This window comes from Diceros bicornis, chromosome 13, assembly GCF_020826845.1.
Source record: "Diceros bicornis minor isolate mBicDic1 chromosome 13, mDicBic1.mat.cur, whole genome shotgun sequence".
Taxonomy (NCBI): Eukaryota; Metazoa; Chordata; class Mammalia; order Perissodactyla; family Rhinocerotidae; genus Diceros; species Diceros bicornis.
Genome location: NC_080752.1, coordinates 32,711,279 through 32,724,316, shown reverse-complemented (window position 1 = coordinate 32,724,316; position 13,038 = coordinate 32,711,279). Strand labels below are relative to the sequence as shown.

The 13,038-nt window shown below is 49.6% G+C and overlaps 1 protein-coding gene across 2 annotated transcripts in view; it reads right to left on the bottom strand.

Moving 5' to 3' along the window:
• Positions 1–672, bottom strand: part of KAZN (kazrin, periplakin interacting protein) — a 447,423-nt gene extending 446,751 nt beyond the window's left edge. Inside the window, exon 1 of one of the 2 annotated variants that reach the window (XM_058552953.1) lies at positions 258–672. In XM_058552953.1, the coding sequence (XP_058408936.1) occupies positions 258–486 (229 nt within the window). In that variant the 5' untranslated portion in view covers positions 487–672. The remainder of the gene's footprint in view (positions 1–257) is intronic. The other variant, XM_058552952.1, reaches the window with a different exon arrangement.
• Between the last annotated feature and the right edge of the window lie 12,366 nt (positions 673–13,038).

Below are 13,038 nucleotides of genomic sequence, written 5' to 3'. Positions count from 1 at the left end.
GGCTGCGCCTCGCTCACGCTGGCCGGGGCCGGTGTGACCGTGTGAACCCGTGCACACTGCGCCCGGGTTTGCGTTAATGACAGCAGCCTGCAACTCCCGACAGGGGAGCAGCGGTGGCCGCCGCCGGGCGGAAAGGGTTACACGCCACAATGCACGGCGAGTTCGCCCCGGGCCTGGGGAGCACCGAGTGCCCGGCCGCCTCCAGGCCGGTGCTGCTCGCCCGCCTCTCCCCCGCCCCGGGCGCGGGCGATCCCTACCTTGCGCGCCGTGCTGGTGGTTCTCCATGCTCGCGGCCGCCGAGTCCGCCGCCGCCGCCGAGGCGCTGGCCGCCGCGCCCGGGCCCGGGCCGGGGCCGCCGCCGCCGCTCAGTTCCGCCAGTCTCCGGTTGGTGGCCGTGAGCTCGGCTCGCAGGTTGGTCACCTCCTGGCTGGCCGACTGGACCGCCCCATCGATGCGGAGCGCGAGCTGCTTATTGTCTTCCATCATGCTCAGGATTTTGGCCTGGGGGCGAGAGAGGTGACAAAGAGCTGCATGATGCGCGGGGGGCGCGCGGCCGGGCCCCCCCGGCTCTACCTGTTGGGTCCCCGCGGCCCGGCTCCCCCGCGCCCCGACCCCCAGGCACCGGCAGCGCCGGCTCCTCCGGCGCAGGAATGACAGCGGCGCCTCCAGCCGGAGCAGCGGCGGTTGCGAGGCGGCGCGGGGAGGAGGAGGAGAAAAAGGAGGAGGAGGAGGAGGAGCAGCGATCGCCGAGACCCCGGCGCCGAGAGCGGCTCGGAGAAGGACACCGCGCGCCGCCCGGCACTCTTTCAATGGAGCCTACCATTCGCCGCGCGCTCGGGAGGGGGCCTGGGCCGGGGGCGGGGGCGCACCCTCCGCCTCCCGCGCCCCCCACTTCGGGGACACGCCCCCCGGGGGGCGGGGGCGGCGGGCAGCGGCCGCGAGTGGGTCGAGGCGGCGCTCCTGGCCGGGGGTGGGGGGCGCCTGCTCCAAGGCCGGCCCTCGGTCCCCTCCCTGGAGCGGTGGGGCAGCCCCCGCCCTGGCGATCTAGCGCCCCGCGGCGTGCTGGAGCTGGGGAGGAGGTGGGTGCTTGGGGGAGAGGGGTGCTCGGAAGAGGGGCCCCGGAGGGGAGCGGGGATGGAGCTCCGGGGGAGGGGGAAGCTTGCGTGTGCTTGGGAATGGAGTTCTTGCTGGCCGTTTCCTTAAAATGTGGGTACGAAATGTGCAGCGGGGAGCTGGGCTGGCGCCCCGCGTGCCTCTCACTCTCCACCCCCACCCCATCTCCTCCACCGCCACATCCCCACCTGCCCCATCCCCTTTCCCGCAAGGAGCGCTCTGTCCTTCCCCACCGTGGGCCGGGCCGCCCGAGTTCCGAGCTCCGGCCTCCCCACAACCGCGAGTCCCCCCGGGAGGGGGCGTGTGCACCGGCGGTGGAGGGGTGGCCTTAGCCAGGTCCTAAGCTTCTCAGCTGGACTAAATATTGGGGGGCCAGGAGAGAAGACTGGAAGGCGTCTTCCAGCCCCATCCAGAAGATGGGGCTTCCCCTTTCTTCTCCTCCTGGGAGTAGGCGTGTTGAGTCCCTGCTGCCTCAGTTTACCCACTCCCTCTTCACAGAACTGAGGTAACCATCAAATTGAAACCCGTCTAGCTCCTCTTTCTCCCAGAGCATGGGCTTGGCATTTTTCACTGGGGCCCTGGATTCCAGCCACCAGACCTTGTTACCATAGCAAGCTTCATTCCATGCAAATAGGACAATTTAAAACAGCCAATGTAACCCTGAGGACAGCCGTACACCATGCACCACCATCACAGCTCGGTCAACCTCGGAGAGCAGCTCAGAGCCTCCTGCAGAAGCACAGGGGGTGCGCTGGCATAGACTGAGGTCGCCCACCCTTCAGATTCAACAGCATTTACTGGAATCCTACTGTGTGCAAAGTGTCTAGGATGCATTATCATCTCTTTGGAGTAAGGATTATTATTGCTACTTGAGAGATGAGGAAACTGAGGCTCTGGGTGGGGGTGAAGCAATTTACCCAAAGGACCCACAGAAATCGGAAAACCAGGACTAGAGTTAAGCTGTCATCTGATTCCGAGTTAGTCCCGCTGTGCCTTGAATGCTAGATTGTTTTTTTTCCTTTTACATGGAACTATGAAAACACACTCTTGGTCTATCCCTCTGTGGTCACTAACAAGCTTTTGTAAGAGGGCAGGACAGGATTAGATGGTGGAACACGTGGCAGCAAACATAATTTTTCACTCTGTCCACTCTACTCAGCCAACTGGACAGCTGGGGACTGAACCCCTGACCTTAGTCTCATTAACACAAGTTCTGACCCACCGACCAACCAAGGCACTCAGACTGCTTGTTGTATTGGTGAATCGGAATTCAGCTCTTGGAAGTCCTTCTGCTGAGTTATGGAGGAGCGTCAAAACTACAGAACTTTGTGGGTCTTCAAAAGCGGGATGTCATGGTTCAGCCACTATGGAACACAGTTGAGTGCTTTCTCAAACAGTTAAACACAGAATTACCATATGACCCGGCAATTCCACTCTTAGGTCTATAGCCCAAATAGTTGAAAACAGATATCCAAACAAAAAGTGTACAAGAACGTTCACAGAAGCACTATTCACAATAGCCAGAGGTGGAAACAACCCAAATGTCCAACTGATGAATGGATAAACAAATTGTGGTATATCCATACAATGGAATATTATTCAGCCATGAAAAGGAATGAAGTACAGATACATGCTAAAACGTGGCTAAACCTGGAAAACATTACGCTAAGTGAAAGGAGCCAGACACAGAAGGTCGCATATTGTATGATTCCATTTATATGATATATCCAGAATAGGTAAATCCATAGAGACAGAAAGCATGTTCATGTTTGCCAGGGGCTGGGGGGAGGGGAGAATGGGGAGTAACTGCTAATGGGTACTGGGTTTATTTTGATTTTATTTTGAAATGTTTTGGAACTAGATAAAGGTGGTGGTTGCACAACATTGTGAATGTACGAAATGCCATCAAATTATTCACTTTAAAGTGGTTAATTTTATGTTATGTAAATTTGACCTCAAGAAAAAAAGTCAGCATATATGCAAATACCGAAAAAAGGGGGAGAAGGGGTGTCCTGGGAACAAACCTTCTGAGAAGACAATTAAGAGCAGCTCTATTTGGAGAGCTGTGTGTGTGTGCGTGTGTGTGCGCGTGCGTGCGTGCGTGTGTGTGTCTGCGCATGCGCACGTTCGTGTGCTCACCCTCCGTTACGGCACCCATCAGAAGGCACAGTAATTCATCCGTTTACATGTGTCTCTCCCACTTCACCGAGAGCTTCTGCGTGGGAGGAGGAGGGTGGTCAGCTTTTGTGTGTTGTTCATCTTTGCATCCTTGCCACCTAACCTATAGTAAGCACCCTGCAAATGAATGTGTGTGAGCGTGTTTGTACAGTAAACAAACTGACCAAGTGTTACTCATTTCCCTCTTCAGTGAGATTATTCCCACACACCAGAATCCCAAAATCAAGTCAAAACAAAACAAAAAATCTAACAAGGAGGAAAGAAAACAAACACTCATTCCTTGGGTCCCTTCTCATCTCTCTCCTCCTCTTCCCCAGTTGTGGTACAGCCATTGAGATTTCAAGACACTCACTTTAGAAACTCCTGGGTTGCCTCTAGGATTTTAAAGCATTTTATTTTTTGAGATTTTTCTCTCTTAACATGAAAAAGGGGGCTTTTCCCAAATGTGTCTCCTTATGTTCACCCACATACAAAAGGACCGGATCTCAAACAGAAATTCTGAAGTCAATTACCCTCTGGAATCTACTTGATTTAGACCAAAACGGTTACTAGTCTACGTTTCTTCCTCCCGACTTCCACCTCTGCGCCTCCCTAGGTGATCGCAGGTAACAAAATAGACACAGAATCCATGTCCTTTTCTGCTTGCCTAATACCCTCTTGCAAGCTCACTTGCCTCTTTGCAGGGCTGGGATGTGTTGACAACTCATTTCTCTTGAGACGAATATAAACCGTTGGAGGAGGGGCTCCAGAGCTGTCTGTCATCCATAGCTTTCTCTCTTAGGGGTCCATAACTACGAGGATTTAACAGCACTGTGCATTCTATTTCAGGATCCTCCCTTCTGCATGTTCCTAAAGAAGCCCCCGTCTCCCACTCCAAGGTAGCTGATGTTAAGAACTGAGTCAGAGAATGGGTTCCCTTCCTAGGGATCTGCTGCCATTTTCCCAGTGTCGCTGATTGCTACCTTTCCCCATCAGGCAAACCCTGTCCCAGGCTCGGGCGGTGCACTGGCCCTTAGGCAGGGTCACCAGCCTGCTCCAGTATTTGCTGAGTATTTGTCCAATCTTTCTGAGCAGAATGAGCGAACTATGCCATATGCATTTGGTGTCCGTCAAAGCTTGCCGAGGCATTTTGGAAAGTCTGCAAAACCCTCCTTGCTCAGAGAAAGAAAATTCCTAAGAAGAACCAAGGCAAGAAGCCTAAGCCATTGCTGACAGCAGTGTCAGATGCACCTCCCTTCTCCCATAAATAGAGTGACCTCATAATTTAATGTCCAAACTGGGGCACTTCTGAGAGCAAAAGAGGGTGCTGTGTGTCATGAAGCTGGGACAAGTGGCATAAATTGGAACTGTCCCAGGAAACCCAATATACGTGGTTCCCCCACCCTACAACCAAATGATGCTGTTTAGTCCCGAAAGGCAACTTCGGGGCCATTTACTCCAGCACCCTCATCGTATACTGATGGAGAAATGGAGACCCAGAGACAGGAAGGGACCCTGCAGCCATGTTGGTAAAGGAGTTGGGAGAGATTAAAGCCAGAGTCTTTAGAAAATGGTCCATCATTCTACCGACGTATGTCTGCACTATGGACTGTGAGGCTCACACCAGCTCCTTGGTGCATGTGGTGCCCCCTGAGCTCTAGATGCAGAAGAGTGAGCCCACGGTCTCGCACAATCTGGCCTCTGACTTCATCTTGTACTACTACACTCTTGTCACTTAATTCTTTCCGACCTCCGAGCCTTTGCCTTTTCTCTTACCTCTGCCTGGAATAATCTCCTTGGCCTTCTGCATCTGATTCCCTTTCATCCCTTAGATTTAACATTCAGCATTTGCTTATTTCGTAGCACTTTATCACCACGGATCATTGTTTTGTGTATTTGCTCATTTGAAATACAGGCTGAAGGATGTGAGAGGTAAGTCACCATAAGTTTGGCTCAGTGGGTTTAACTCCTGAGACTATGGTCCCCAAGGGAGTCTTGCCTATTCTGCTTTGTCTTGGATTCCATGGAATTCGGAAGAAATAAATGCCCCTTTTCTTGAGCTAGTTTGATGATTTCTCTTGCATGCAGTACAAGGCCCTGGCTAAGACTGCACCTACCCCTCTCTCACCCCACACGTGCACCTGCTCAGCTGGTCTGTGAGCCTCCGGAAGGCAGGGTTTGTATCCAGTTCTTCTTTGTGCTTCCACCGCCTGGTGCTCAATAGATGCTTCTCTGAAGAGTTTGTGGTTGACTGAGCACATTCGTCTCCCCCATCCTCCGTGACTCCATATCCACGAAAATACTTGCTTCTCTCATTAAAACCTTTCTCATCTTTGGTGTCCCCCAAGAATTTTTGTCACATCTTACTTTTCAAAGTACTTGCACATCTCTCTTCTTATTTTATCCTTTATTGGGTGGAGAAGGTACCTGGAATCTGCATTTGGCAGATTAAGACATGGGGTCTGTGATTAAAGGGTTTATCCATTTGGCAGATTAAAGGGTTTGTCCTCAGATCACAGAACTGGACAAAAGGGTTCATGAGGGGAGGCGCGTGCCTGCATGTTCCTCCTCTTCTTATCTCCCAGGGCTCAATACTTGTTTGTCGAGTGGATGAGCTGGGGGCCAGGACTCAGGCATCGCCACACGTGGCCCAGTTTTCTCTCTGACTCCATCAGGGACCTGGTTTCTGTCTGGCTCAGGAACTGGAGGTAGCATTCACGTGCTCCTCCCTGCACGGGAAGTTCATACATGGGACAGGGTGGTAAAGGGGAGGTCTGAAAGAGAAGCCCGTATGTCATGGACTCCTCGGCCCAGGAGTCAGTGCCCTGAGAAACCCCGATGTTTCTTGGAGTCTGCATGTGTCCACCCATAGGAGCCAGGGAGAAACATGGTCCTGCCTCCCGCACTTCAACTTTAAAGGTCACTTCCTGCCGACAGTGTCCCTTGCTAGCCTCTGCGAGGCACATCTTTGGACTTCAGGCTGGTCCCAGGGTTTCTCAAAGGGAGGATAAAGACCCCTTGATATGCAGTCCCCAGAAAATGCTTGTTAAAATGTAGATGCGGGGCTCCACTCCTGACCAGCCGGAATCTCTGGGGAGGTGTTGGGTATCTGCACTTGCAGCAAGCTGCTCGGGACTGTCTGGTGCAAGGTGGTTTGAGACGCACTGCTCCAGGCACCCAGGGCAGATGCTCACAAAGCACTGTGCACATGTGTGAAATGACAAATGTGAGGAACCTTCTGAGCCTCAGGAATGGCTGCAAGGGCTCCCTGCTCTTCCTCTTCTGGATGCTGTCTGTCCTGTGTTTTCCCCATCCCCCTCCACTGGAGAGTCCCTGGGGAATCACCCTCCCTCTCTGCAGATGGATGCTCTGTTTATTCAAATTGTCACATGCGAATCCCGGCCAATCTAGGAGATGTATCTTTTGTACATTTACACGGTTTACTTTGGCTGAGTGGGTTTTAACATGTGCGCTGGGGAAAAGGGCAAAGCATCTCTCAGAGAGAGGCAACCAGGTCGTGGGGCTCTGGCCCCCTCCCGGAGGGGGAGAAAATCAAAGACAAAGAAGGGTGCACACAGGCAGTGAACCCCAGCAGCTGACTATATTCCCTTCCCAGCAACGCTCCCCCCGCCGCTGCCATCAGTCACCCTCATAACCGTAGTTATGAAATGAAGGGATGGAGAAAAAAAGAAACCCAGAGGAAAAAGTAGGAGAGGACTGTGGGCTTAGGAAAACAGCCGGCAGCTTTGAGATGGGAATGTGTGTGTATAGGTGTCAACTATAAGTGTGTGTGTGTGTGTGTGTGTGTGTATACTACATATAGATAGATATATATGCACACTACACACACACATACACATTTCACTGTGGACACAGAGCACAGCTATTAGTGGGAAGAGTGACATTCTCCTCTTGACTGCCCAACCTACAGGTAGGGAGGTTGGTCAGGCTCATGCCCTCTGTGTATGTATTTAACCAACCCACTCACTTCTGCATATCTTTCATTTGTAAACAGTCCTTTAATAATTATAATTCAGAAGCTTCTATGTATGAAATAGATAAATATTAAATATACACACTAACCATAGACTTAACCACATAAGCATATATACCTAAAGCATCTATTTCTTGATAGAAGTGCAATTTTTTTCCCTCTTTGAATGTTCCTTGGTTTCTTGATGTGTTTCTTATTTGGTGTGGTGTGGGGTTTACAAAAGAATGTGCATGATGGCCTGGTCTCTTGGCTCCGGGCTCTGTCACAGCCTTTGTGAGTGACAGCGGACAAATAGCAAGAGACAAGCAAAATACAAAGCCCTGAGACAAATATGTTCACCTCTAAAGAACTATTACTACACCTGGAAGAAGTGGTCCAACCCCCAGGGGTCTTGCGAGACCTCCTGCCCTCTCATGTCTTGGTTGTCTCCGTGGGCTGAGTGCCATTTTATTTTCCAGCTCCCCAGAGCAGTCTGTGGGAGGTTCCCTCAATAAGGCTAAAGACAATAGGGTCAAGTCTTTCAGCCATTCAGTCTTCAGCTCTAATTCCCTGTCTCACTGAAGTGCCCTCTCTACAGCCATAGTCTACAGCCAGATTATGCTAACTGACGTCATCAATGATCTCACCCTTTCCTGAGGGCGAGAGGAGCTTCAACTCTGTAGGCTCTGGAATTAGTCAGACAAGGGTTCAAGTCCCAGCCCTGCCACTTACTAGCTCTTTGACACTGGATGAGTTACTTAACTTCTCTGAGCCTTAACTTCCTCATTAGTAGAATGAGATAACATTACCGCCTACTTCATAGACTTGTTGAGGAATTAAATAAGACAATGCATGTGAAGCATTTGGCAGAGTCCCTGGTGTCTGGACAGAACTCTGTAGATGTTATCAATGATGCAGACACAGATGATGGAGATGCTGCTGGTGATGAGGATGATGGTGATGGTGACAGTGATAGTTGTAAGGGCAGCTCCTGATTCTTTGGACACCCAATATGGCCCACCACTGTGCTAGTCCATTTCTTTCCACTAACTCAGGCTGAATCCTCCCAACACCGAAGATAGGTGTTACCATCCCCTTTCAGCACATCAGGAAAAGCCTCAGGCTCGGAAGGTTTGCTCACACTTACCCAGCTGAAAAGTAGCAGAACCAGGTTCAAGCCCAGGTGTGTCTGATTCTAAGGTCTCAGCTTTTCTTTCTTTCCTGTTTTCCCCTCTGACCCATGAATGCAGTCTCATCCCTGAGCCCATTGATGCACCGAGGGACCTCCATGTCCCTTCTGATGCCACGCCCTTCATTCTCTGCAAAAGTTACTGATCTGATGAAGCAGCAGGCGTGGGAGCCCCTCCTCGGTGGCTGGTGCATTAGTTCTTCCAGGCCCTGGGGACCCATTTGGTAAATTAGTTCTTTTGGCTCATGAAATGGTACCCCAGTGGCTTGAAATACTTTACAGACCTACCCTAAATGGGTAATTTATTCTTTTCTCACTGATGCTATTATTCTCATGATCTCCATCCTATAAAAGTTGTCTTCTATGCTTTCTAGGGGGTGGGGGTGGGGGATGGTTTTTTTTTTTTTTTTAACAGAAGTGCATTAGACTTGGTAAGGAACGGCGTGAGATTTTCTAAGAATGGGATTTTCAGGACCCTGTTCTCCCCGTATTTTGCTCTTTCTCTCTCATTTATTCAACTCTGTCATTTATCATAATTATTGTATATTATGATATCTTCAGCAGGAGAGCTTTTTCACTCATTTCTTCTCCCACCGCCACCCCTTGCTCAGACTCTTGGGAGCTTCAGCTTCCTTTGGTTCATTTCTTTCTACTCCTAGGATACCTCACGCACTACGGCCCCCTGAGGACCAGTGTTTCCTCTCCCAGACAAGGAAGAACAGTGTGACCCTCATTCAAGGCCACAGAGGAGATGCTATATTAAGCCCCAACCAGAGGAATCAAGACTCTAACGCGCCTCGACGACTCATTACAAAGGCGTCTCAGATATGACCATGTGTACAATCCTTTTTCAGGAGTTGGAAGCAGCAGGTAATAGGAAAAATTGGATCTTGCCCCTTGAGTCAACACTAAATCTTTCCAGCACTAAAGTGCCCTGGGACAAATATTTATTAGCCAAACAGTCTAGGCTGTTCAATCCAGTGTGCCGTGAAGGACTGTACCTGCGACCATCTGCCTTGATATTCAGGACTAGCTGTCTAATTGCACACGTAATTAGAAGAGAGCTATTTTATCCAACGTTCAGCTCATTGGGATAATGTGTCTCTAGCCAGTAAATTGTGAAGTGCCATATTTATCTGAATTGGCTGCCCCTTTATTTGTTTACCTGCCTTATTTCATGCTGGGGAGATGTAAAACAATTTATAATCCAGTGTTTGGAGCCACAAGGCCACGTTATTAGGTGTGTGTGCGGTTCAAGAGAGAACTGTAGTTGCTCTGAGCAATGTCATTCGCATCTTCTGGTCAGCATCCTCACCATCTTGGTACTACAGTGGTACTCTGACACCTTGGCCCAGGAACGGCTAGCTACCGGTATTTGTTCCTTTTGAAAACCAGAAATAGGAGGCTTGGTTTTAAAAGGAGTGGGTGGAGATGTAAAAACAAGCACAGAGAGGAGGGCTCCTTCTCTCTTCGCCGCACGTCCCCTGGCATCCTGCACCCCTGTCTATAGCCCTGGACCCTCCGTCCAGCACAGTGGTCCCCTACCTGGCCCCTCAAATCAATGGGATCATCAGAGCATGAACGCATCTGTCCAGGCTCTGAAACAGCTGTCCTGTATCAAAAAGATGAGACTGTCTGGAAAAAAGAAAGAGCTGCGTTCTTCCCCCGTCAGTGAGGAGCCTCGAGGGAGTCCCGCAGAAAGTCACTTAACACTGGAGCCTGATAGCTTTGGGAAGAGCGGTGAGCCCGAGTCCTCTAGGCAGCTTTTGGGAAGAAAAGAAAGACAGATCTAGGTTCTTGTCCTGTCATTCATTAGGAGGCATCAAACCGAAGCATGAACTTCAATGTCTTCTAAAAGATCGATTGGTCCAGAGCTCTGGCTAGCCCACGGAGGACCTTTGAGCAAATTAGAAGAGATGTGTCCCCTTCCTCCAGGCAAAGGCAGCCCTGCTGGAGGGCACAGACTCAGAGAATGGAGCCCCAGTGCTCATGTGTGTTAGTTCCCTCTGGAAACCAAGCAGGAAATCATCACATGTATCGCTCACCAGCTGGATTTCACCTTAACTCAGAGGATTTCTGTAATGGAACTAGGTTCTATTTTTTTTTTAAAATCTTTTTATTGTTACTGTTTTAGTTCAAAGTAACACATACTTCTACAAATCTACGTATATTTTTATATGAAGAACCGTGAATGAAGTTATTTTACATGTTTCATGAAATTTCAGTGATGGTATAAACTCTTTCTTTTTTGAAGTTTCCTAGACTTTCTAAAAAGAGGCTAAATGAGCTGGCAGATTCAGAATCGAATTTTGCATGGAAATGTGCATGGAAGGGGTGCTCTGAGAAGGACAGTAATGATTTTAGTGGGTTCTTACATCCAGCACCGTGCCAAGTACTTAATATCACTTACAGTAACCTACAAGAAAGAAGCTACTATTAGCCCCATTTTACAGACAAGAAAAGTGAGGCTTAGAAAGGTTAAGTTACTCACCCAAGGTTTCACAACTAGCAAGTGGCAGGGCTGGGACTCAGGTCAATGGGATTCCAGCAGACTCCAGTTTACTACTATTTCATGTCACCTCCTTACACCCAAACTCGCCATTCGTACTGTCACAGCGAAAAGCACAGTAAAGACAGGATGTATATACACACCTGAACTGAAGATGGCAATGGAACAATAAGCCTTTTTCTGGGGAGGTGGGTGGAAGGGGAACAAGGAATATGAGTTCAATCATCAGTCATGTGCTCCAGGAATTCTGAGCTTTTCCACTGGGAAAGAACTTGAACATCCCTGTTCAGTGCTATGATGCTCATGGCTTTGGCAGGTCTGATTTCCTAGATGCACACCTCTGTCGTTTGAATTATCAGCAAGTGAGAAGAGAACATCCCCCAGTTTGTGGGCTTGAGAATTTTAGATCTGGAAGGGACCACAGACTTCATAGGTCAAACTTGCTTTCTTTACAGAGAAGAAACTGAGACCCTGGGGGAAAACTTGACTTGCCCAGATGACCCAGCCCTGCAGTGGCAAAACTACTGTTATTATTTGTTTATGCTTTTGTAAGTGAGCACAGGGCCATGGGAGATGTTCTGTAAACATTTGTGGAACCGAATTAAATTGTGGCCTTTGATTCATCCATCTGAGGGGCACATCGAAAAAACAAAGCTAGCTCTACTTCTGATGGATCGGTTGTGAGAAGCTTCCAAACTCAATATGAGGTGAACACCTCTGCTACAAAGCATCCTTTGATCTTACACGCCTTTCTCTTGAAAACAATAGCAAACTTGGCAACCAATTCTTCTAGAAACTAATAATCAAAGCTTTAAAAATTTTCTTTGGTTATTCTAATAACTTAAAACAAAAAGAAACTATAGATTCCCTATAGTGTCTCCCCCTCTCCCTTCCAACACCCCTACTAGGGAACAGCTGTGTCTGTTTAAAATTGATTGTGATCTCTTGGAAAGGATCTGGTTTTTCTGTACATGGAGCTGCTTTTGGAGATGGCATGTGCCATTCTGAGAAAGTGTTGGGGTTCAGCTGACTCTGCTGTAATTCTAACAATCAGTAGAAGCTGGTCTTCCTTTGGGGACGTGGGGGAGACGACACCTTAGTTGATGTTAGTGTGGTGGGCTGGAATGTTCTGCTGCCTCAGGAATCATTTAGCACCCTCTCCTTATTCTCTCTGCCTGTCTGTGGTAGATTGGATCATTTTTCCTAATTCCTTACTCCCTTCTGATAACAGTATTACTCATCCTGCCCTTTGCCTTGTGACTTTTCAGTTCCTCTCACCAGGGTAGATGGAGTACCTTGCCCTGCCCTGTTAGTACTAGGCTTTGAGATGTGACTGTTTCAGCCACTGGAACCGACTTGCAGCAAGCAGAGGCCTTCAATGTATTCACACAGTTTGGCCTCTTATGCTCTCGCGATCCTCCATGAGAAGAGCATGCCCCAGGCAACTGCCTTGTTGGTCTCAGCCCCAGAATGAAGACACACGGAGCAAACCTGAACCAGACCTACAGCCTGGAGTAAAACCCAGCCAAACCCTAGCCATGCCCCCACCAATGTGCAGATCTATAAATGAGAAACATGAATATTGCTGTAAGCCGCTGAGAGTCAGGCTGCTTGTTACACGGCAAAAACTGACTAATACATTATTGAAACCAGCCCCTTGACTTCGGGGTGTCATCCATCTGCAAGTGAAAGAAAGTCAATGTGTGCTAGCTTAGACACCCAGGGGAATCTATTGGCTCACAAAACTGGGAAGTTTAGAGGTAGATCTGACCTCAGGAATTCCAGGAGCTCAAGTCATGCCATCAGATCTCTCTTGTTCTTGTTCTGCTCTGTGTATTTGCCTTATTTCTCATTCTCTCCTATGCACTGGCCTCTCTCCATGCAGAGGAGGCTGGGGGAACATGGCCATAAGTGGCTCCTGGCTTATATCATTCTACCTTAGCTGCCTCAGAGGAAGAGGCTTCCCTGTCCCCTTGCTCCCGGGGAAGAGCTGGCCTATCCCCAGGCCAGGGCACGGTGCTGCTTTGATTGACCGGGCCCCGTGTGTGTGCCCATCCTGGAGGCCCCCGGGAATCAGGCTGGTGGCCCCACCAGAGG